The 23,960-nt window shown below is 53.9% G+C and overlaps 1 protein-coding gene across 1 annotated transcript in view; it reads right to left on the reverse strand.

Moving 5' to 3' along the window:
• Positions 1 to 23,960, reverse strand: part of MACF1 (microtubule actin crosslinking factor 1) — a 119,590-nt gene that overhangs the window by 73,236 nt on the left and 22,394 nt on the right. Inside the window, 19 exon segments of the mRNA XM_035904031.1 lie at positions 7 to 87; positions 12,546 to 12,681; positions 13,123 to 13,211; positions 13,331 to 13,483; positions 13,665 to 13,763; positions 14,403 to 14,510; positions 14,619 to 14,702; positions 15,017 to 15,179; positions 15,356 to 15,549; positions 16,029 to 16,167; positions 16,376 to 16,554; positions 16,837 to 17,006; positions 17,613 to 17,796; positions 18,385 to 18,511; positions 18,893 to 19,047; positions 19,525 to 19,677; positions 21,912 to 22,037; positions 22,685 to 22,780; positions 23,396 to 23,500. Coding sequence (XP_035759924.1) covers positions 7 to 87; positions 12,546 to 12,681; positions 13,123 to 13,211; positions 13,331 to 13,483; positions 13,665 to 13,763; positions 14,403 to 14,510; positions 14,619 to 14,702; positions 15,017 to 15,179; positions 15,356 to 15,549; positions 16,029 to 16,167; positions 16,376 to 16,554; positions 16,837 to 17,006; positions 17,613 to 17,796; positions 18,385 to 18,511; positions 18,893 to 19,047; positions 19,525 to 19,677; positions 21,912 to 22,037; positions 22,685 to 22,780; positions 23,396 to 23,500 — 2,541 coding nt within the window.

A 23,960-nucleotide genomic window follows, 5' to 3' on the forward strand; every position in this document is an offset into this window, starting at 1 on the left:
CCCCGCAGGCGTGCCCTCGGCTTGGTGCAGCCAGCGGCTCAGCTCAGCCAGGCTCTGCGCCCGGGCTGCCTGCTGCTCCTGCAGCGTCTGCGGGCAGAGGGAAGGGGACAGGGGACAGTTAGGACCTGTGCTGCACCTCCGGTCACGCACATGGCTGAAAGGCAAGGCGAGAGGTTACAGCTGGAGCATCTCCTGAAGATGAGGATGCAGCACAGAAAAGAGCTTTCGCAGCTCTCCACGTGCTCCCTCTCCCTCTCAGGCTCACGGGCGGCAGGAACGGGGCCGAGGTGCCGAGTCCCTGCCGAGCAGGAGCTGCTCACTGCACGTTTGCCACCGTTGGAGCAGGTTCCTCTCCATCTGCTCTTTGAGAAGCCCGTTCAGCTCGGAGTGGAGCTACGCTGCAGGTCAGGCACTCCTCTCCTGGGAGAGCTCAACCAGAAGCTTCTGCGCCTTTTCCATTCAACCTTACAAACCTTAAAACAGCAGCAGAAACTCATCTAACGAGAGGGAACAACAACCTGAGGTCAGGTAGCACCACCGCGGAGCCCCAAACAACCTAAGTAGGCTGGTTTTTTTTTTGATCCTGGGGTTGGGAGAGGGAGCCCGGGAGAGGGAAAGCGTTTCTGTAGCTGATCCAGCTCCTCAGTTTTGCTGCCAGAGCACGATACAGAAGCGCCTGTTTGAGCAATTGAGCATGATGTGACCTGAGAGTCCCTGCAACGTTCCTGTTCCCCTTTCCCAGGGGAGATAAAGGTTTTTGAGTTTCACTGGGCATTTCAGCAAGGTGATGGACAAACTTGTGCAAAACACTGTGCTTGTTTCTCCCAGTCATAAGATAGACAACAGAAGCAAATTGAAAGAGCCTTCTTAAGAGCTCTTCAGCTGCAAAGCGAGTTCTTCCTGGGTTAGGATGGGCGCACGCTCAATCTGAAAAAGCAAAGCAAATTGGTTAATATACACACACACTCCAGAGAGGACAGGCAAGAGTTACAGAAAGCAACTGTTAATAAAAACCACATTAATCCTGTCTTGGACAAGGAGATCCATGCAGTGACGGGTGCTGCAACGATGCAGCAGAGACCTGAGGACCGGCTTTTGCCACTGCCTTGATCCAGCATCAGCTCTTTCTCTGGGACAGCAATACCTGACTTGTGCAGCAGAAATAAGACATTAAAACTGCCAGGTGTCTGCGGTGGCCCCTCTGCACGGGGATTTTCTGGTGGGGTTACCAGAGACCGGGGTTTATTCCACCCAGCTCGATGCCTAGCAGAGAACCGCCTGGCTGTGCTACCCAGACCTCGGCAGGGCTCCATCGTTTGGGAAGAAAGTGACTTTTGGCCTGGGAGTTACATGGTAGGAAGAAGAAAGACTTTAGAGGAAGCTCATGATGTGTAATGAGAAGTCATAAACTGTGTGTGAGTAGCATGCACACGAAATCCCAAATACGAGGTGGCTCAGCGCACGTTCTTGTGGCTGGGAAGCGCTTCAGCGAGCAAACTGCAGGCAGGAAGGAGACGTCTCACAACCTTCACCTGATCCGTCTGCTCCACTTGCTGGAGACAGACCTGCAGGACCTCCACCCGCGCCGTCACATGCTCCGACAGGTCCCGAAAAGCCTTCTGCAGCTCATTGAGCAGCCTCAGCAGCTGCCTGCTCTGCTGAGGGGTCAAGTCCTGGGCGTGCTCTGAGATAAGGAACTGGATGTCGAAAGCGGTGGCATCAAGCTGAGACTTGGTGTCAGCGAGGGGCTCTTTTAGCTCCTGAACGGGAGAGAAAAGACCTGTCAGGCAAAACGACTCTGCAACCAGCGCTCTCCTGCGCCGCCAGCTTCAGATGAGACACTCGGGGAGGCAGCAGTAAGCACCCAAAAATGTGCTTCATCACCAGAACAATATATTCCAGAAACCCCAAATGCTCCCAAAAGCCCACTCAGCATCGAGGTGACGGCATCTCACCACAGCAATTTTCCAACGTGCCTCTGCACCGGGCCTCCAGCACCTCGCCAAGAGGTTGCTTGGACTGTGGACCGGGGCTGCCCTTGGCTCTGAAGATGACCCAGACCTGGAGCTGTCAGAAGCCCCATCCAGCCCACGATGACTCTGTGTGCCATCATCGGCTCTCAAAGCCTTCCATCTCCTTACTTCAACGCCAAAGTGCTACCAGCAAACAGGAGATGCTGAACTGGCCAAATCTTGAAAGCTATCACTAAAGTTAATGGTTGGACTTGATGATCTTAAAGGTCTTTTCCAACCTGAACAATTCTATGATTCTGTAAAAGATGAATAAATGTGGAGGGGAGCCTGGGCTCCTTGTACAGTCAATGGAGACCGGGGCAGATGTGATGGAGGGGGCTCTCAGAGCCCCCACGGAGGAAGCAGCTCGCTCCTCGACAGCCTGATGGGAATCCCTCCCAGTTCCTCAGCCTCCACCACACACCTGCATTGGAGTGTGGTCCCCAAATGGACAAAGCAGATGATTTGCGTATTGTGGAAACAAATGATTTTGGAGCAAACACAATCCTGTTGCTCCTCCTGCACAAAGGATAAGGGCAAACCCTTGATGGGCTCCAGGAGGGAAGCAGGATTAAAAGCTTCTCCTCTGCACAGAGGGACAGCAACTTCACCAGCCAGGAGGATTAGGGCCATTGCCATGGTTACCTTGTAGTGCTGGAGGCAGCGACTCAAGCTGTTCGCATCAGTTGCGTGGTAGGAATCGCTGCCGTCCAGCGACTCTGCAGTGCCAGAGACCCAGCTCAGCAGCTCCTGGAGTTTGCCCTGGAGAGTCTCGTGATGGGCCAGGATTTTAGCCTTAAAACCAGAAATGCATCGTTTAAAGAAGGAGCAGATGGCTCCGGGGCAGGAGCGGTGGGATGCTCGGGGGGCAGCAGGCAGCGGGGACAGTTGCCAGCTCTACCTTTTTGGTTTCTGCTGCCCCACGAAGGTTTTGCAGCCGGGACTCCAGGACATCACTTGCAGAGCTCAGAGACTTCTGGAGGTTCTTGGCGTCCTTCTCCAAAGCCTTCAGTAATTGCTCAGGAACTTCTTCAGGGGGGTTGGCCACAATCCACTTCACAGAGTCCAACTCCTGATTTACTGAGAAGCTCAGCTCCTGCAGCTCAGCGCCCAGGGCCTGAGGCAAGACAGCAGCGTTATGTCTAAGGTATGGTGACTTCATCTTCCCACTGCCAAAACTGAGGAAAGGTTTTGGAGACCCAGCTCCGAACACCACGTCTATCTCTTAAGAAAGATTCATTACCATCCTCCAGCCCCGCTCGGCTGCCAGCACTCGCCTGCCTTTCTCCAGGCTGTAAAATTAATTTCAGCCATGCTTAGGTTATTGTCTAAGCTGGGAGGAGAAGGTGAGCCAGAGGCAGTGCCAGAGCAGGGAGGGACAGGGTTTGCATCTAAATGCCTCTTAAACCCGAGACTAACCTCACCGGCTGGCTCCCAGAAGCAGGAGGAGGTGCCAGGGCTATGCATGATGCTGGGGAGAGGAGGGAGGAGCCCTGTCCTGCCCAAGGCCAGCCAAGCCTGGCCCAGCCCCGCTCACCTCCGCCTGCTGCAGCAGCTCGTGCAGGGCTGCCAAATTCTGCTCTGCTGGCTGCACCCGTTTGATTCGCATCTCAATATCTCGGAGCATGGAGAGGTACGATATCAGCTTCTCGTCGTGCTCCAGGCACATCTTCTTGCTGAACATGATCTACAGGACCAAGCAGTGAAACAAAACCTCAGGTTTAGGCCGAAAAGAAAACAAAGGATTATATACTATTCTTTTTCTCAAAGAAAAAAAATCTGCTAATAACATTCCACTTCAGGGACTTTCCACTCACTGGCCTTATCTGCAAAATTAACTACAGGAGAAATAAAACACAAGGCTCTTCTTCCAACATGAGCTTATAAATGGCAAGAGATCTCTGGCGTTACAGTAAAAGTGCCAAAAAAGAGCCCTGCTTATTAGTCATTTGTAAGTAAGGCTCTAGCAAAAAGCCACAACTGAGCCCTGAGTGTTTTCAGCTATACATCACCGGGTCCTTTGCCAAATCTGTTGCAGCTGATACTGCAACATCAAGCTCCAACGTCCACCCCTCGCGTTCTGGCTCTCCTCTGGGCTGAGGGCCTTGGACAGATTTAACAGCAAACGCACACAAATAGCTCAGGCAAAAAAAAAAAAAAAAAGTCATCGAAATAGCAAAAAGCATTAATTTACCTGGGCTGGTCTCGTGGATTCCCTCGAGGTTTCCAGCAGCTCCCCCTCCAATATCACAGGTAAGAGCAAGCCCCGCTCGCCAGGACCCAGCTGCCTGGTCCTCTCCTGGGGTGTTTCTCCTTGGGTTTTTGGGGGAACAGGGCCACCTCCTTGGCCTGCGCTGATCTCCACTGCTTGCTCTTGCCGTGCCTCTTCTCCAAGCTCAAGGACTGCAGAGGTTTCCTGAAGTTCTCTGGGTTCCTCGCTGATAATTAATTCATCGGGCAGTTCGCCTGCTGCAGGGGCTGCACCGCACTCAGCGCTGGTGGTTTCCACCTCGCCGTTCTCCTGGGTCACGTCGTCCTCTCCGCTCAATGCCACCGAGGAATCGTGACCATTTCTGATCCCACCTTTCATCACCTCTCGAGCGTCCCCGTGTCCTGGGAGGACAGGGAACACCGGACCCTCAGCGAGGTTTTCTTTATCTTTCTCAGAACTTGTTTTCTCTTCTTTTTCATCCCTGCTGCTCCCCATGTGCTCGGCTGTGTCTCTTGCCAAGCCAGCAGCAATCTTGGTGGCGGTTTCATGTTTTGGTTCTGGCGTGCTTGAGACAAAGTCCTCCTCCTCCCTTGGAATTTCTTGGGAAATCAGAAAAGAAAGGGACTGCTTTTCCACAGAAGATTTCTCCGGTGGAGCGCTGTCTCCTGGGATACCAGTCTGCTTTGTTTTCTTTTTCTTGCTTCTCTGTTTTTGGGTAGGTTTTAGTTCAGTTCCACTTGTTTTTTCTTGATCAGCTGGACCTTCTGCACCCAATCTCAGGGTTTCTCCTTTGATGTGCTTGACAGTTTTTTTACCTGCAAGTTCCTCTCCCTCAGGCTTCTTAGGGATGCCAACCTCGGGGGGTTCTCCAGACTCTGTAGGACCCACCTTTCCCTTCCCTCGACCCACAGTACCAGATCCGATCTGGGCTGCTGGCATTACCCCATCCAGGCCGCCCGCTTGCTCTCCTTGCTCAGAAGCCACCACTGCACCTTCTTCACCTGCCACGGCTCCCTCTGCACTTACAAACCCTCTCCTCCTCCTCCTCTCCTCGCTGCCCTCCGCACTGCGAAGAGCCTCCGTGTCCAAGGACAACTGCTCTTCCTGCAACCGCGATCCCTCCACTTTCTCTGTCCCTCGATCTACTTCTTCTCTCCTCAATTCCTTCCCCCGAGCTGCTCTCACCTGGGGGCTGCTTTTCACAATCCCTTTTTCCACAGTCACCACCACCGTCTCTTCAGAGAGAGACGCTGTACCCAACGCTGAGGGGAATTCTGGAGTCAGTTCAACCTTCTCTTGAGGCTGATGCTTTACAGCATCCTCTGAAGCTTCTCGAGGTTTTGATTTCCCTTCTGCCAGCATCACTGGGGATGTCTTGGTGGCAGCACCTCCAGCCACATCATAGCTCACGGCTTCAGATCTGGCTTTAGGCTCAGCACCATCAGGCTTCTTAGCAGCACTGGTAGAGAGGATAACATCTTCCTCTTTTGGAGATATTTTTTCCATTTTTTCCTGGAAAAGGTGGAGCTTATCTACTTCGCAGACCTCAGAACGACATTTGTCTTCAGATATTTGTGCCTCCTGAAGACTGGCAGCTAATTTTTGGCTAATCAGTTCTTTTTCAACAGCTTCCTTTACTGTCAATCTTTTCCCACCGCTAGCATCAACGATTCCCCCAGTCCTCAGCTGGTTGGTGGCAATGAGCTTGGCCATCTCCTCATCCAGCAGCCCTTGCTCCACAGCAGCCCTCAGGGAGAGCCTCTCGCTGACAGTTCCCTCCACGACCCCCCCGCTGTCTGCCTGAGCCTGCAGCAACCGCAGGGTGGGCAGAGGGTCCACCTTCCCCAGCCTCACCGCCTCGGCGCACGTGAGCTTCTTCCCCGTCACCTCGTCCCGGATGGCTCCGAAGGGATGGACCTCCAGATACCTCTGGCCAGATTCAATGTCGATTTTACACTTCTTTATGAACTCTGAGTATGGAATGATCGTGCAGGTCTCAGGATCTACAATTCCTTCTTTCATTTCTGAAGATGACAAGACTTTCTCCATAACCTGCTCGGGCAGCAAGCCCTCCTTCACCGCTTGACAGAGTGCCAGTCTCTGGCCAGAAGCAGGATCAAAAACGCTTCCACTCCCAGCCTGGATTTCTTGCACTTTCCTCTGGAAGTCTGGACTAATGAGCCCCAACGATACTGCCTGGGGCAAGGGCAGCTTCTCCTTCGTAACTGGGTGAATGTAGTCCTGCAGGCACACGCTTTCAGCTTTCACGAGTTCGTTACATAAATCTTGATCGATCAAACCATGTTTCAGTGCGTCCTTTACCGAAAGCCTCATTCCAGACGTGTGATGGAGGATTCCTCCATCAGCAACCTGCTTGGTCAAGAGCTGAAAAGCTTTTTCCTTTCTCAGGAGCCCTTTTTCAACAGACTGCGCAACAGTCAAAGGCTGCTTTGTTTTAGGATCCACAATTCCACTGGTTTCAGCCTGTAAGCTAAGGAGCTTCTCTCTGGTCACCTCATCGGTGCCTTTCCCTTTGGAAGCCTTCTCCAGCTTGACCAGCTCTTTCTGACCCGTTGGCTCTATGAGGCCCAGCTTTGAAGCCAAAGTGACTGATACTTTTTTGCCACGTTTCAAGTCAACGATCCCTCCTGCAACCACTTGCCCTTCCAAGATCCTCATTGCCGTTTCCTTGTCCAGAAGGCCAACTGCAGCAGCATCCTTGATGGAATAAACAAAGTTATTGCCGGGGTCAAGAACGCCGCTTATTGCTTTGTCAGATGTGAATACCTTCTGGAGAAGCTTCTCATCCATCAGGCCTTCCTCAATGACATCCTCGGTGGTTAATGATTCACATGTATGCGAGTCAAAGAAGCCACTGAACATCTTCATTTTCTCCATTAGTTTCACAGCTGTGTGGCTGGGCACCACTCCGCAGGCTACTGCTTCATTTAGAAGAAGAGTCTTGCCTGTCTGCTCATGGACTATGCCACCACTTCGGAGCTGCGCTAACAGCATTTCCAACATGTCCTCCGCCTCCTGCTCAGCAGGGGCTGGCAGGGATGCCTCATCGACTCTCTCATCAGCTGATACTTCTTCCCCCTCTCCTTCTTCCACTTCCAGCACACTTCCCATGTTTTCGCTTTGCCTCTCCATTTGCTCTGCCTCTCCGGTTTTAGGGAACGCGATCTCCTCTCCTTCCACCATGCCATTCGTAACTGTTTCCTCGTTTAGTGAACAAATCTCCGTAGTAACATCTTCTGCCTCTAGTTCAGGTTCCACCACATCCTGAGACCTCTCTGCCGTGATTTCCAGCCTATCTCTGCTTTCTGAAACATCCATCGATATGCAGATTTCACTTTTCTCAACAACTGCCCCACTTTCTGATGCCCTCTCCTGATCTTCGATACTTTCCACTCCATCTACTGTAGCAGGCTTGGACTCTTCTTCTGCCTCAGCCATCGTTTCCTCTGGGTCTCTGAACCCACTACCAAGGTCACCGGGATGTTGTGGCATTGATAATTTTACCTGATGTTTGTCCTTGCTTGTGGAAGCTACTCGATCTCTTCCAAATTCAGCATCAGTTTCACTCCTGACAGTAGCCTCTTTGGTGTAAATCTGCTTTTGCTCCTTCACAAGAAGGAGATCTTCTGCACCCTCCAACAGGAGGCTGTCAGGTCCCATCACCACCTCCCCATTCTCCAAAGCAGTTCCGGGCGGCAGGACCTTTTCGCTTTGTTCTTTTGAAGGAGCCAACTGAAACTCAAGCTGCTGCAAAGCCAAACCATTGCAAGGCTCGCTTTCAAGAGCTTCATGTGCCTTCGGCTCCTCAAAGCCTTCACTCCCTTCCAACACGTGTGCACGGGCTCCATTTCCTTGGGTTTGGAGGAGAGCTTTAGTGAGATTGTTCAACTCTCCATCCACTAAGAGCAGCTTCTGGCCATCGTGGATGTTGATATAGCTGTGGGTCATCAAGTGGAACATCAGCCTTTCGTCATCACTCCTTAGCAGAGGGTCACTTTGCTCCTTGTGACCTGTGGGACTCCGTCCAGAAGAGCTCTGGCCATGCCTGCTTCTGCTTGGAGACCCAGCAAGCTGCAGGCTGGCCATGACATCAGGTATGACTGTGGATTTCAGCTTCTTTGCCACATCTCTCTCCAAGATGCCGTGTTCAACTGCTTTCTTCCAGGACAACACCTCCGTGGTTTCTGGTATAAAGACAGCCTTAATGAGTTGCCTCTTGCTGAGAATCTTGTAAACCAGCTCTGTAGACAGCATTCCTTGCTCTAAAGCATCTGCAACCGGGACGATCTCCCCCGTCTCTGGCCACAGGAGCCCCATGAAGGACCATAGGGATTCCAGGACCACCAATGCAATCCTTGGTGCTACCAAGTCTTTCCTTACAGCTTCATCAATTGTCAGTCTCTCTCCCGTGACGGTATCGATGATGCCACCTGTCTGAAGCTGCCGGATAAGAAGTGTGCATGCCAAATCCTGGTCAATTAAATTATGTCTCACGGCCTCATCCACAGTCAGCCTGTGCCCTGTCCTGGGGTCAACAATGCCACCAGCGAAGAGGTGGGCTTCCAGCAACCTGACCGTTACCTGCCTGTCTATCAGCCCTTCCTGGACTGCACGGAAGATGCTGACTTTTCTGCCTGATTTCAAGCTCACCATCCCACCCGCCAGCTGCTTGACCGGGAGCAGCCTCAGCCCCGTCTCTTGGTGGATGATGCATCGGTGCATGAGCTCGGGCAGACTGATTTTCTCAGCAGTGTTGGGGTCAATCAAATCCTTGCCACCGTCCAGGTGAGACAGAAGTCTGGAATAAAGCTTGGGGGTAAGGAGCCTTTCTTGCACCGCTGTCTCCATGCTGATTCTGCCCTGATGGACTTTAAAGCCCCCAGTGACGAGCTCAACTTCAAGAATCTTTAGCCCAATGCTCTCACTGATCCTCCCCTCTTCTATCGCAGCAACGACAGGTAGGAGCTGCCTTCCTTCACGTCTGACTTCTTCCACTCGGCAGAGAGCATCCTTCAGCTGCTGTAGCACCTGGAATGCCCTGAGGTCGATGAGGTTTCTTGCCAGACCTTTCTCCAAGGAGAGTTTCTCGTTGGTCTCTGGAACAACTAAGTCAGATGTGATAACCTGGGCCTCCAAGAGGACGAGGCCAGTGTCCTGATCTATAAGACCTCTCTGCATGGCCCCAAAGACAGGGAATATTTCTACCGTGCCAAGATCGATCACTCCTGCCACTGCTTCGTTGCCCTAGAACAGAAAGAGAAGGAAAAGAATTAAATCAAAATCGAGAATCACCAGCACTCAGATGGTATGAGGTCCAGGGGGGTCTCAGTTCCCCCCCCCAAAAAAAGTTTAAAAACCCTAAACAGACTAGAAAGGAGTCCCAAAGTGTTTGAAATGCAACTCCAAAGGCATCACAGCACGCAATCCGGTGCATTTGCTAGCTTGCACGCTGCCAGCAAGTTTTAATGCTCATCTAAGTCCGTCACCCAGGGCAGCACTGAGATGGTTCCAACATCCACCAACAGTAACGCAGCCAAGCGGCAAGCAGCAAAACCCAGAAGTGCTCCTAATGCTTCAGGGGGAAACAGAGGGAAGGAGACCAACAAGCACACCGAAGCCGTTCAACAACTCCTGGTTTAAAAAGTAAAGGCAACACAAATCCCACTGTGTACTCAGAGGAGAAAAAACCCCCAAAGGTGTCCACTTTGGGGTATCTAGGAACCTCTCCTAGCGCAGTTTCCACCCTGACTCCTGCCATGCTTAAATCCTGCACTTCTCCAAGCAGATCTCAAGTGCCGGGACAGCCGGGGAACCCCCCAGAGCCCTGTGCCAAGAAGTAGCTCCCCAGCCCCAGGGACGGCCATGCATTAGGGCAGGAGCGCTGCATGCAGGGCAGCTCCCCGAGCACGGCCACCGGCACCCACTCTGCCCCGCTCCAGCGCCTTCCAGTAGCTGTGCTCCTCAGAGAGGGCAAGGGGAGAAATACAAGAAGCTGGAGGTCCCAGCATGGCAACAGCGACAGACTGGGAATAGATCATCTGCTTGGGTGTACCTGGAGGGGCTTTTCTCACTGGTATCCCCACAGGGAGGGTAATAATTCAGATGCTAAAGACGTTTGGGCTTCTCCCAGTCCCACTGGTTGGCATAAGGTTGGCCCAAGCACTGTAAGATTTTTATGGGGAAGGAGGGGAGGGAATCTGGATTGTGGAATGAATTCCTTTTGCATCCCTAGGACCCCCAGATTATTTTTTTTTTTATCGGGGTGTCCAACAGCACAGGCAGCTGGGGGCGCAGCTTGGTTACAGCCCAGCAGAGGACGCAGCCTCCACCGGGCTGGTTTCTGCAGCGGAGACAGGGGGAACCTGCTGGAAAAAAACAAAGCTCCCCACTGTCGTCGCCAGACTCAGGCATGCACGTTGGGAGATGAACAAGCCGTGGAAAGACAGAGAAGAGGAGGGGGAAAAACAAGAGAAAGATAAAAGAGGAGATGGGAGGGAAGGGAGTAAAAGGCTTTTACTTACCCGAGTTGCAGGGTGTGCCTTGAGCAGTTAAAGACAGAGCCTTATGGAGCAGTTCAGCCGTATCACACACAGTGTAAAGCTTGGTGTTAGCGTCCAGCATGCGACTGGTTTGTTTGCAAAAAGAACCCCCCACACAGGTCGTCCTCTTTCACTTTGTGTGGTTTGTTTGTTTAAATCCCGGAGGGTTAGTTAAACTTGTAAGCAAGGATGTCAGTTAATCTTAAACCCAGTTGACATGAAACACAAACTGTACAGGGACACATCATGCTCAATTTAGCGCGTTCTGCTTGGCATTTTTGTCTTTTGTAACTTCTCTCGGACAGTTGGATGTTTCCAGCAAGCAAATGTTAAGAGTTCCTCATGCTCCCTCTACAGTGAAGCAACCGCACCGCACGAGAGCCGTGGGGATCGTCTCGTAGATGGGCGTAGATCTTACGGCGAAGCCCCACTGCCACCTCTCGTTTCGTTTCCTGGGCTTCGTCGAGAGCGTGAGTGAAAACTGTTCTAGCCTGAGCCCCAAAGCGCGCTCGCGCTGTACAAAACCAGCCCAGCAAGCCCTGGAGAAGGCTTTTGCTATAAAGTCATTTTCCTGCCCGGGAGGGAGGAAAAAGGAAAGGGAAAAGCATCCTTTCCACAGGCTGGCTGCTCTCAGCTGCAATTCTGGCAGCAGCATCAAAGCCGTGACGGCTCAGCGGCAACTAACGAGTCGCTTTGCTCACCGTGAGCCTTCTGCTGCCAGCGTGAGGGCTAAAGGGCTTGCAACAGAACGCATTTACTGCACTGAGATACCTGAAACGTGCTAGAAAGCCCAATTTGGAGAGAAACGCCATGTTTAGGTGAAAGCTGGACAGGCAGACTTCAAACAAGCAACCCCGTCGCCCTCTTCCCGTGAGCGGCCCGAACAGGGCTTCACTCACGGACCCAACAGCCAAAACCTGCGTCGTGCATCCAGATCTGAGCGGGCTGTTGCTTCAGAGTACAGGGAGCCAGCAAGCAAACACACAAATATATCCATTGACACATGTATATACACTTATACAGCACGTACACGTATATCTGTGGATGACCGAAGACAGCTCGTAACAGAGGCAGGAAGGACACGCTTTCAGCCCTCCCTAGCCAGCGAAACAAGGATGGGGACTGACGGGAGCGCTGGTGGATGTGAACAGGGAATGGGTCCAGCTACGGGTCGTGAAGGTCTCCCAGCTCAGCTGAGGGCCTGGGCGATGCGGTCGCCTTCCACTGGGGGTGAGCAACCTCATTCAGCCGCAGCCGAGACAAACCCCTTGCCCGACCTTGAGGTACACGAGACCGCACGGGCAACCGCCCTTCTGCAGAAACCCACCTTCTTGCGTCTCCTGTGAGATGGAGACCTCTGCGGTTAAATCACCGAGGGCGTTCCTCAGAGAACACAGATTTGCTAAGGGGACCCTGTCCAGGACAGAGGTCCACCTACAGCCTTGCCCACCAAGCGTGAACAAGCCAACCCTTGTGCACAGGGCAGAGCTCTGATAAAAACCATTGCAAAGGACACCTCTCCATCAACCTGGGAGGCAGCAGGTAAATGGCTCCTGCTTGGCCTCCAGGGACCACCCCAGCCTGGATGCTTTGGGTGACGGCATGGACAGAAGAGAAGGGAGGGCAACCACGTGCAAGTAAGAAAGTCAACGAGCTGCAAGTGGCTGGTGGCCACAAGACACGCAACCAAGCAAAACCTTTTTCACACCCTGAGGAGTGCCCTGTGTCCGTGCAGCCACAGGACCGAGCGGGGACCAGTACCTTGTGCTCTGTCTCCTGAGCCAGCTGGCTCTGGAGCTGCTGGAGCTGCTCCGTGGAATCGCTGCAGAGCGCCTGGTAGGTCTCCTTGAGGGCACCGATCTGAGCAGAAATCTGTTCCTTCTCCGGATGGGAAAGCCTGCAAGGAGAAGGGGAAATCTCTCAGGGGAACTCCACAAACCATCTCCCAGCTCTGCAGAATTAACATGTTCTTCTGGTGAAGGACAAGGCCAAATGCACCACGAGTTCCCTCTTCCCACTGCCCGACTCCTTGCCTGGCTCAGCTAAAACCAGCAAGGCTAACTGTGCTCAGCAAAGGCTGACCTGCCCTGTAACCATCAAATCCCCAACTACACGGGGCTGGATCACCACCAAGAGGAGATTAATATTGTCCTAACAGGATAAACGGGTTTCATATTTCATAGGTCTCCTCGCAGATAAGAAAGAAGACAACTTTCATGAGTCGGCTCATCACTGTTTTTAACAGGAGTCGGGCACTGGACCCCGGGGACACCAGCTCACCAGCGCCAGGTATCTCATCTCCCCCAACTGCTCTCCCTGCCTGTCCTCCCACACTCACTTGTGGCTGTGTTTTGCCAGGAAGATTTGTGAAGTTTTGATGGCCTCAGAGACCTGCTCCTTCTTTGCAGCCAGCTCCTCGTTCAGGGCCTGTCAGGGGGGAAAAAAAAAAACCAACAAATAAACAAAAATACGAAAGAAAGAAGCTTAATTCAGCTGTGGAAAAAGAAAAAGTGAAAAAGGCTGCCTGATGGTTGCCCCTGGTTTACCTGCTGCTCTGAGATGGACTTCTCGATCTCGCCCAGCTCTCTGCTCCCGGTACCAGCCGTCCTGCCCTGCACGCTCTGTTTCAAGCCCAGGGCCCAGCCCAGGAGCTCCTTCACCTTGTCCACATGCTCCTGCTTCTCCTCCTCCACTACTTTCTGCAAACAGAGTGGGGAGGAAGATAACCACGTCAAAGGGGTCCCAGATCTCCAAAGGCGGAGGAGGCTCTCAGAAGCAGCACCCAAAGCTTAACCTGAATGTGGAGCAGCACCCATGGGGTGCTAGGAAATGAGCCTGCATGTTTTGAATAGAGAGTTGAGCTCTGTGGGACACCCTTACCTCCTCCTCCTCCAGCCGCCGGAGAGCGTCGCTGATGTACTTCACGTGCTGCGTGGTTAACGTTACCAGAGCTGTATAGCGAGTCCGCAAATCCATGAACTGCGAAGGGAGAGAGGGAGAAACGGGGCGCATCAGTCACGATCGGCAGACCCGGAGCGGCGTACTTGACGGTACATGACATGGGTGCATCTCTCGCTTGGGAAGCCCCCCAGGCACCTCGCAGACCCGGTACGGCATGAATGAAACGCAGCGAGTCTGACGGGGAGGGTTGTGGCCACACACGGCATGCTGCACAACACTGGAGCGAAGGGGAGACTCCGGTGACGGACACTGGGGCGGACGCTCAACTCTTACAAGAGGGCTACCGGGATCTTGAATATCCACACGGAGCAGACAGGACCTTGGGTCCCTAAAGGTCTCATCCCAAAGGTCCACACACAGTAACGCTGCATGGCGCTCTGGTTATTTACCTCGCAAGGCTGAAGGGCTGAGCCGACCCCGCTGGATTTGACCCAGGGGTTCCCAGGAGTCTAGGTATTTCATACCTGGTGCTTAGAGCACTAAGCCATCCTCTCTGGCTATTGGAAAAAACAGCGAGGGTGGAAACTTTATTTATACAAGAGAGTTCAGCAGAAAGGAGCTCATTTCACAAGAGGCAGCTCAGCGGTTTGCTCGGCATCGAAAATCGCCCTGCACAATTTCTCCCTCGCAAGGTCGGGCGGGCGGCCGCGCTCTTACCTCCTGCGTGATGGCGTCCGAGGACGAGAGCATGCGCCGGCGTTTCATGGGAGACTTCTGCTGCGACTCGACGAACGCCCTGTACGTCATGAGCTGCAGCTCGTAGTCCTGCAAACGCAACCGGGGGTGGAGAGGCATGGAGCGTGCGAGACGCAAACGGTGCCGGGGCCGTTTCTGCCCAGCCAGCCTTACCTAGGTGGAGGAGCGGACCCGTACCTTGACAGCAGCTGAGTATTGCTGGGAGAATTTCTGACACTGGTCCAGCTTGGCTTGATTCTTCTCAATTTCCGCAGCCAAAGCCTTCAACAAAATTCAAAGCAAAAATGGTTGTCAGGACAGCTGCCGCGGGTGGTAAGCTGAATTTCAGTCCCCATCCCTCCCCTTTTGGCTAAAGTCTTTACCCTCTTCCATTTTTTTTTATGCAAGACCTCATCTCCACCTCAAGCTAAGCAGAGTTTCTCTGCTTCCCAGACACCCAAATCAGGCCTGCAGCCTCTTCCCCACTGTGTTTCATATTTTCAAGCTGACAGACGAAAAGATCTTAGTACAAGAAAAGAAAGGGCAAGGTCACTGCAGCAACCACACCATGGAGACATCCCAAGGTCCTGCCTTACCGTTTGCTGGCTCAGCTGCTCCGACAGCACCCGGCTGTCCTCCGCCTGCCCGGGCTTCATCAGCTCCTGCTGGACCGTGATCTCCTCGATCCACTGGATTAGGGCACCATGGCACTGCCGGTAATCACTCAGCACCTCCTGGATGCTCTCCAGCTCTGCGTGGCTGCGAGAAGAACCAAGGCAAGTCAGAGGAGGGCAAAATGCCACCGTAGGCTATAGGGATATCCCAGCCACCAGCGGGAATCCCAGCTGGAAAAACAGCCCTGCTAAGAAGCCTGACCCAAGCTCTCAGCTGAAGCAGGAAAGCAAATCTGCCAAAGGCGGCAGGAGGTTTCTCACCGGGTCTCAATCTGGGCGCAGGCTCGCTGCCAGCGGTCCCACAGCTGGCTTCCCTTCTCCTGATAGCGCTCGAGGTCGATGCTGCGCTCTTGTCTCCGCTGGTAGAGCTGCTCTCCCACTGCCTTTGCCTTCGCCATCTCCTCCTCCAACGTGGAGAAGACAGAGCTCTTGTCCTTCACTTCCCCGAGCCATTGCTGCAAAATGAGCAAGAGACAGCACCGGTTCAACGTCAGGGAGAGCAAAGGGACGTTAAGTCAGGGATGCCCTCCTGCCCAGAGCTGACAAGCCTGAGATGGGGTTTATCTTCCCGCTCTCCTTAACCTGTGAAGAATGGGCTGATTATAGGATGTGCAAAACGGAGGGGACCACGTTCCCAGCTTGGAGCCAGTCAGACTGGTCCAGCCCGCGTCCTACAGGACATGTAGCTGCCAAAATGCTCTCACGTGCCAGCACATGCCCTACAAGAGACAGCAGAAGCCATAGCAGCTCCTTTACCTTTACAAAGCAATAAGGGACCACGTAAGCAGCACAGAATCCTCCCGGCAGCGATATCGAGGCAAGAAAAGTGACATACGGTACAAATTCAGCAGAGAAAGGGAAGGACCCTGCTTGGCAAACACCAAAGCGTTGGCTGGTTTCTGCCTGCCCACCTGGGGAAGCGAACGGCACCAACCTGCAACGCCGCTCTGTGAGACTGAATAGCTGCCAGGTCGGCGGGGACTGCCTCCTCTTGGCTCAGCTTAACCTCGTACCCTTTGACCAGAGACTCTGCTCCTTGGGTGTTCCGAATAATAACATCAACGGTCTTCAACCTGGCAAATCAAACAGAGACGGCACAATGACACCCACCATTTGCCAGAGGTCCCCTTGATGGCGAGGCTGTTTGCACCACAGGCCGCAAAGAGATGGAGCTCAGGTATGGTCCAGTGCAAGGTGTGTTGGAGGGCCAGAAGAAAGGTCTTGAGCAGAATTGGGCAGATTGGAAAAGGTATTTGGGAATGGAGGCACGTCCCGACTCACTTGTCCAGGTAGATGGAAGACAGCCCATACATCTGGTCCATCTTGTTCACCACCAAGTCAAGTTCCGAACGCAAGTGGGGCGTGCTGGACCCTGCGGGCGCCTTGTCGAGGAAGCTGTAGCATCTCTCAGAAACGAACCGCAGGTCTGACTGCAGCCGCTGCAGATCCTCCTGCATGCGCTACGGGAGGAAGGGGAAGAAGGTGAAAGGAGAGCCCAAGCAGGCGGAGAGAAAGCAGGATTGCCCTTGGCGAAGGAGGTGGGTATGAAATGACACATGGAGCCCACCTGGAGAGGTTTCCTGCTGCTTTCTGTGCAGCAAGGTCCTCTCGAACCCCACACAGTTATGCACCCACCACCCACACGTTCACCCTGGAGAAGTTAAAAGCTGGTTTTGGCACACGCTAAAGACCAGTGGCCACCACCTCCCTCCTCTCCACATCCTCACAGCAGCAGGACTGACCTCCTGCTCCGCAATGCGGATGGTGTTTTCCTGGATAGTATCACCATCTGCTCGGGCGCTGCTTGGGGACTGGATTCGGCTCACGAGCCTCTGCTCACACTCCTCCAGGCGCAGACGGATATTCTTCAGCTCCGAGAGATACGTCCTGGCAACGGTCTCATCCTTGTCTTCTGCGAGTCACAGACAAACCAAAATACAGCTCAAACAACGCTGGCCGGTGTCTGCCCCAAACAGGACCTGTCAGGAGCCCTGGAGCCAAGTGCAGCATCGCACTGACACTGAGTCACCGGGGTCTCTGCTTAGACAGCAAACAAGTTAATCAAATCATCTCAAACGCAGCTGAGAAGGAGTCCAGCCCCAGGGCACCTCGCACGATGAAGCCGGAGTCCCCGGTCTTAGTGGGACTCGGTCCTGCTGTGTCACACTGGGAGCCATGCGCTGCTCTGAGCAGCGGGACTGTGACCGCCACGTGTGTTTTCTTGAAGATTAAATGCAGGAAAAACTCCTTGCTCAGAATGTGTCCCGACTAATGACCAAACCCATCTCCAACAATATTGGGGTAAGAAGACTCAGCAGTTAAGCTGAAGCTGCAAAGCCAAGCCCTCCCTGCAGGAATGGTGCTGGACAAAGGCCGAACACTTGAATGGATGGAGAAATAAGGAGAGCAGCTGCTTACACCATCAACTAGCCAGCTCAGAAAATGAAGCCATCCCATAAATCCTTTGTTTATGAGTCCCCACAGCTCCTGGGTAATTCATCAGCCCTTTGAAGCTCACCGTTCTCCATGGACTCCAGCAGCTGCCGGATGTGTTCCTTGGAAGATTCCACTTCCTCCTCCAGGCGCAGCCGGTCCGACACTGAGAAGAGCTCTGAGTCCCGGCTGTCCTGCAGAAAGTCCTCATAGTGCGCCTGGAGGCTCTTCATGGCTTGCTGGCACTCCCCTTGTGCTAAGGATCTGAGCTGCAAGTGGAAAAGCAGCACGTTCAACCCCCGGGAACAACTTCCCACGCACCACCGAAGCCACCCTCCCCACCTTCATCCCTGGGAACATTCCAGGCCAGGTTGGACGGGGCTGGGAGCAACCTGATCTGGTTAAAGGTGTCCCTGCTCCCTGCAGGGAGGTTGGGCTGGGTGACCTCTAGGGGTCCCTTCCAACCCAAAACATTCTATGGTTCTATGATCCCCTTCGTTTGCCAAGTGAGTATTCTCTCTTTAGAGGAGAAAAGACAAGCGCCTGCGTACCAGCCTCGTGCCTGCCCCGGCCTTGCTCGCTCCCTAACGAAACGCTAAGCCCACAATCTCTTACGCTCATTCCAGTTCAGCAGCAAACTGCTGATGCTCTTTTTATTGGCAAAACCTGCAATCATTTTGCACAGAATTCCCCAACTCAGGTTTTCCCACTGTTCAAGATGCGCAGCCCCTTGACTTCCCCCAACGTTGCAGTCTCTGGGCTTCCCTTTAACTCTTCCTTTCCTCCTCAGGCACGTGAAGAAGCCCGGACACTGAGCAACGCAGCCCCGCAGCCGGGCTGGGAAGTTCCTACTGTACCTTTTCCATGCTGAAGCTTTGCACCAGGGCTATGTCCTTCCGCAGATAATTCCAGGAGATGAGGCTCTTTGTGTTCATGTGGAGCTGGTGCCAGAGCGCCATCACTTTCTGGTACAACTGTTCTACCCTGCAAGGGGGAAGGAACAGATCTGTCAGCCCTGGCTCTCCCCAGCCCTGACCCTGTTCATCCACCAGCCAGCCAGCCGGCAGTCCATCAAGCGATGCTCCTGCTGGTCCGTGCCAGAGGTCCCCGGAGGGATCCCTCCTCCCAAATCACCGTTTTCTCTCTGCAAGCTGCTACAGCAGTTGCATGGAGTCTGCAGCTGCATTACCATGAAGGCTTCCTTCCCTCACCCTGAATCAGCTGTGCCACCCCCTCCTATTCCTCCACCCCAGCTCCTCTCCCATTCCCACCCCAGATCTGTCCCCTCCCATGCCACCAACTCCCTCCCCATCTCCCTGCTGCAGCACCTCCGGGACACCCCCGCAGCAGAGACCAGCAAATTACCTGTTGGCCATCTCGATGGCCTCTTTGTTGGGAGGGGGGATCAGGAAGCAGACAGAGGGCACCATGGCCTCGTTCCCCGTGGGACTGATCACCTTCCACTTGGTCCTCTGGGAATTGTCCTCCAGCACACACTCGTCGTTCCTGCAGATGGTGATCTGCAGCGGCACCAACACCACCCGGCCCATCAGAACCAGCAGCAGGGCTGCCCATGCTGCCCTCGCTGCCAGCTCCCCTCCGGGGGGTGAGCCAGCTTCCACAAATATAGAGATATAGGTATTTTAATCAAGGAAAAGCCTGGCGTAGCGCCAAGCAGCGCGGCACGCTCATGTCTGGAGAGGAAGGGACAAGGAAGTTAAGCGGAGTCGGCTACCACCCACGTGCCTGTTTGGCTGGGGCTGATGAAGCCCATCCTCCTTGGAGAAAGGGACTTTAGCTCCTGCCCAGAATAAATCTGAGACATGGAAATCTGCTCCAGGAAAAACAGCCGTGCTATTTCCCTCCTCCTGTCTTCCCACTCCGTTCCTGCTTTCGATTGACAGACACCACAGAGCTTATCCTAAAGCAGGCGTTGCTCCCCTGCCTCGTCCCTGCCTTCCCTTTCAAAGTCACGCCGACAGCCTTCCAGCCCTCACCTCGATCTGCCGATAGTCACAAACAGCCTTGATAGGGATCGTGCTCTTCACAAGGTGCTCCGGGTTCCTGGGTCGGAGCTGAACGATGGTTTTGGACCGTCCCACCAGGCTGGCGACGGAGCTCTTTGACTGAATGAGCTGCTCCTTCTCATCCTGGCAAAAAGAAGGATGAAGGCCGGATTGTTCAAGGCAGGGGAGAGGAGGTCTCTCCCAGGCATCTCGGCACCCCCCACCCCAACGCTGGCCTGCAAGAGCTACGCTGGGATCTCAAGGGCTGAACAAACACGTCAGGAGGATCCTGCTGCCCTAACGGGGTGGGAAGAGGGGTCAGGAGGTGGGATGGAAGGGAGAACGGACTTCAGGTCAGGGTGGGACCTCTCCATTACTACTCCCACTGCCCTGCAAAGCCGCATGCACGCCTCCGGCGCTTTTGCTGCCCAGACAAGAAAACATTTTCTTTCAAAAGGGAAACAAAGAGAACACAGCATACACCAAAATTAACATCCCAGGAGGTGTAAGGGGCCAAGAGCAGGACAAGCTCCAGCCCAAAGCCGGGGCTGTTTAGTTGTCTGGAGGAGAGACCACAGAAGCATGCTCCCTTTTCTAAAGCAAAGGATGAAGGCATGTTGAAACCAATGGCTGGAATGGGGATACAATGAATTATGCGGATAAAACATCTCAGGAGAAGGGGCCAGTGGTGGAGTGATCGCACAGGTCTCTGGGTTTGGGTAGAAATTTGCTGGTTGGAGGAAGATGCTGCGTAATTGATTCCCACAAGTCCCTGGCTGGGTTCGGTGATGGGACAACCCAGGGGACTGGTGGCAAAGCTCCCCTGGAACAGCCTCCGGCACCGACGGGAGACGTGTGCGGATCACGACACTGTCAGCTGGTGTGATTAGCGGCAGCTCAGCCCGTTCTGGCTGCAAAAGTTTAAAGAGGATCCCAGAAAAATGTTCTCCCCCATGCTCGGTACGCTCGGGGTCGGTTAGTGCGCTAACAACAGTGGAGGATAATTTAATGGCAAAAAAAAAAAAAAAAAGAAAAGAATAAATGATTAAATAAACTACCTGTGCCTGTCCCAGGGAGCATGATTGGAAGAAATACAACTTTAACTTATCAGGTAAGAAAGAGTAATATAGCTGAGCCCAGGGCAGCTGCCCCAGTCCTGAGATGGTGGCCGCTCTCCAGCTGCCCCGACAAGCCTCTCCCACCCCGGACGGCGCCTGCCAGACCTCTGGTGTTGCAGGGCTCGCCAATACGGATCCCAGGAGCCAGGTTGGCTGCTCCGTGTCCTGGCAGTGCTGGAGGACAGACCAGGATGACCCCAAGACTGCGACAGAGAGGATGGGACCTCCCAGGCCTCCAGGATAGAAGACGGTGAGGCCTAGCCCAGCTGATGCACCCACCACGAGCACCCAGTAACGGCATCCCAGCTTCACTGGGGACACACTGGAAACCAGTGGTGTGCACTAAGAGCAAAGCCAAAGCAGCCGCCTGCCTCCACACCCTCAGACGTCACCTCCACCAGCGGCTCAGTGATCAACCCAAATCCTCCCCTGTCCTTGATTCCAAACACCACCTGATGCTTTGCTCCTTGAGTTTTGTTTTTTGGTTGGTTTTTTTTCAGGCCAATCCAGACAAGAAGATCACAGTGTGATTGCTCATCATCTGCTCTCTGCTATGCCGCAGCTAAGCCAGGCCACGTGTTCGGAGATCAGCGCTGCCAAGCCCCCAAGCCCCCATCCCCGCACCCCATCGGGCTGCCCTGGCTCTGCCCCCACCGGCACAGCGCGATGGATTAACATGGGATTTGGTCCGGATAAAGACTGCGTTTCTCCGCATCCCGCTGCGCTCCTAGCAAGCACCAGCTCAAAAGCAGAAACAGGAGCATCCTACGGGCTCTGCGCGACACCTCCATCAGCAGAACCCAACCGGCTCCATGCAGACCAAGATGGCACAGATGGGGAAGAACCAGTTCACAGGTCAAGCTGTGAGTTTGCACAGACAGCACACGCCGCCCGCTCTTCACCCCAAGGACACAGAAAGATGCTGGACGGTGCCTCTAAACAAAAGCGACCCATCGGCTGTCAGAACGACCGAGATCCGGCTACCATCGGCAGCGTTACATCTAGGCAGCGGTGCAGCTGGGGTCGCACACCACCGGCACCCCATGGCCATGTACAAACACATGCAGCAGCTCCAATGAAAAGCAGAACATTGACCAAGATGAGGACACAAACCACGTTACACCAAACTGCATCGCTGCGGGAATAAAATGTGCCCAGTTTTCCCTGGGAAGCAAGACGTGCCCCAAGCAATGCCGCTGGACCAGAGCAAAAAGGCCACCCATCGCCCGCCCAGGGTGGCGGGGATGTCGGAGAACCCACCATGGAGTCCTGCAGCAGGTCCTCCAGCCGCGTCAGGCTTGTGTTATGGTCACAAGAATACTTCCTTTTGATGGAGTCCTGCAGGGTGCGCAGGTAGGTCTCCGACTCACGGGCATCGCTGAAAAACTGCAAAGGCAAAGAGGGTCACAGAAACCTCTGGAACTCTACCGAGGAGTCAGCAGCACACAGCGCAGCAAGGGACCACCCCAACACCTCAACCAGCAGCTCTCAACGCTATCATAGAATCGTCTAGGTCGGAAAAGACCTTTAAGATCATCAAGTCCAACCATTAACCTAGCACTGCCATCCCACCACTAAACCATGTCCCTAAGCACCTCATCTGCCCTTCTTCTAAATCCCCCCAGGGATGGGGACTCGACCACCTCCCTGGGCAGCCCCTTCCAGTGCCTGACAGCCCTTTCGGGGAAGAAATTTTTCCTAATGTCCAACCTAAACTTGCCCTGGTGCAACTCCAGACCATTTCCCCTCGTCCTATCATCCATTACCAGGGAGAAGAGGCCGACCCCCTATCCTGGCCTTAAGGCTGCAAGGTCAGCCAAGCATCCCACAGGGATGGCCAGAACCACGTAGAAGCTGATCCCTCTCGCCCAAGTGAGACATCCCCAGAGAGCAGCAAAGGAGAAAGAGATGCTTCAGGAGAAAGCAGCCCCCACACAAATCCCTCCTTCCCTTTCCCTTGAAGGGAACAGCAGCGTGTGAAGCTCACGCAGCAGATGGTGACCGGGGAAATTTGGGCTGCCCCTCCCAATTACCTGGAAATAGGCAGCGTTCTCCTTCACGTGCTGTTCTACACACAGGCAGAGCTGCTTAATCCACTGCCACTGCGTCTGCACGGCAGCACTGTAGGCCTGAGAAACAGAGGCAGCAAATGGTGATGAGTAACGAGCATTTACCAAGCCAGGAGGGTCACGGGAAGGACACAGCAGAGGAGGTGGGATGTACATAAACGGGCAAGATCTGGCTGCAGCCAGGAAGGTTTGGACACAGGCACGAAGAGCAGGAGGCAGCAGACCCTGGACTGGTGATGGCGGGGGCTGCGGCAGGCACAGGTTTGCCTTCTCCCACCCCAAAGAGAAACACCAGGGAGAAATGTGTCCCTGCAGCCCTTTGCTTCACCACCACAGTTTTCCTGGAAGCCTGGATAACTCCAAGGGAGCCAAGGCCATTCCCTGCCTCACCTCGCTGCAGGAAAAGCTCATGCTCTGTACAAAAGCGGATCCGTGCCTTAATTTGAGGTGAGGGTTATTTGGGAATGGCCTCGAGCTTCCCATTGCACTCCCCAGAATAAAGCAGCTCTATCACTGCACTGACCTTCTTCTGCCACCGCAGAACACTTTATCAGCCCTGGCTGCCCATAAGGGCATCCTGGGGGGGGGACAGCAAGTTTCCCGATCCCGAGTGAGCAGATTTGCTGCCAGCCGATTCGCAAGGCTCTTCCCAGCTCCTCCACGTGCCCAACTCACCTCTACGGTTTGCTTGGCTGGGTGGTTTTCCAGGGACAGCAGCTCAGCTGTGTCTTGGAGGGAGCGGAAGATGTCCTGCTTCTCTTCCAGCTCCGTTGTCAGCTCCTGCGTGAAGGACACAAGCAAAGTCCAAACCTCGGCTACGGGGAGCAGCCTCACTCGGAGCACGCGTCCACCTAATACCCCAGGCAGCATGGGAGCGCTCCAGTAAATACCAGTGGATCTCAGGGAAACCAGGATGGCTTACGGGAGTGCCACAGCCCACTCCCATCAGGATGCCTCCTGAGCACCAAACACACGGGGCAGATGTAACACAAATACTGAAAACATGCCTGGGGACCTCTTCAATTCCAGACAGCGCAATTGTGGAGCAACGGCAATTTATTTATATTGCTTTAACGAGGAATCAATTTTCTTCTTTATCTCAGACTTCCCCCCGCTAGTTAAAGATGCTTTTAGTTCCAAATAGTGCTAAAAAGACATTTTTTGATGCCTTTTCGATAGAAACTCAACCGAACAAACACTTTTTTGCACTTGCTGCTCTAGGGAGAGCTCTTTCATCAGC

The sequence above is a fragment of the Egretta garzetta genome, unplaced genomic scaffold (assembly GCF_000687185.1).
Source record: "Egretta garzetta isolate BGI_Z169 unplaced genomic scaffold, ASM68718v1 scaffold101, whole genome shotgun sequence".
NCBI classification, from domain to species: domain Eukaryota; kingdom Metazoa; phylum Chordata; class Aves; order Pelecaniformes; family Ardeidae; genus Egretta; species Egretta garzetta.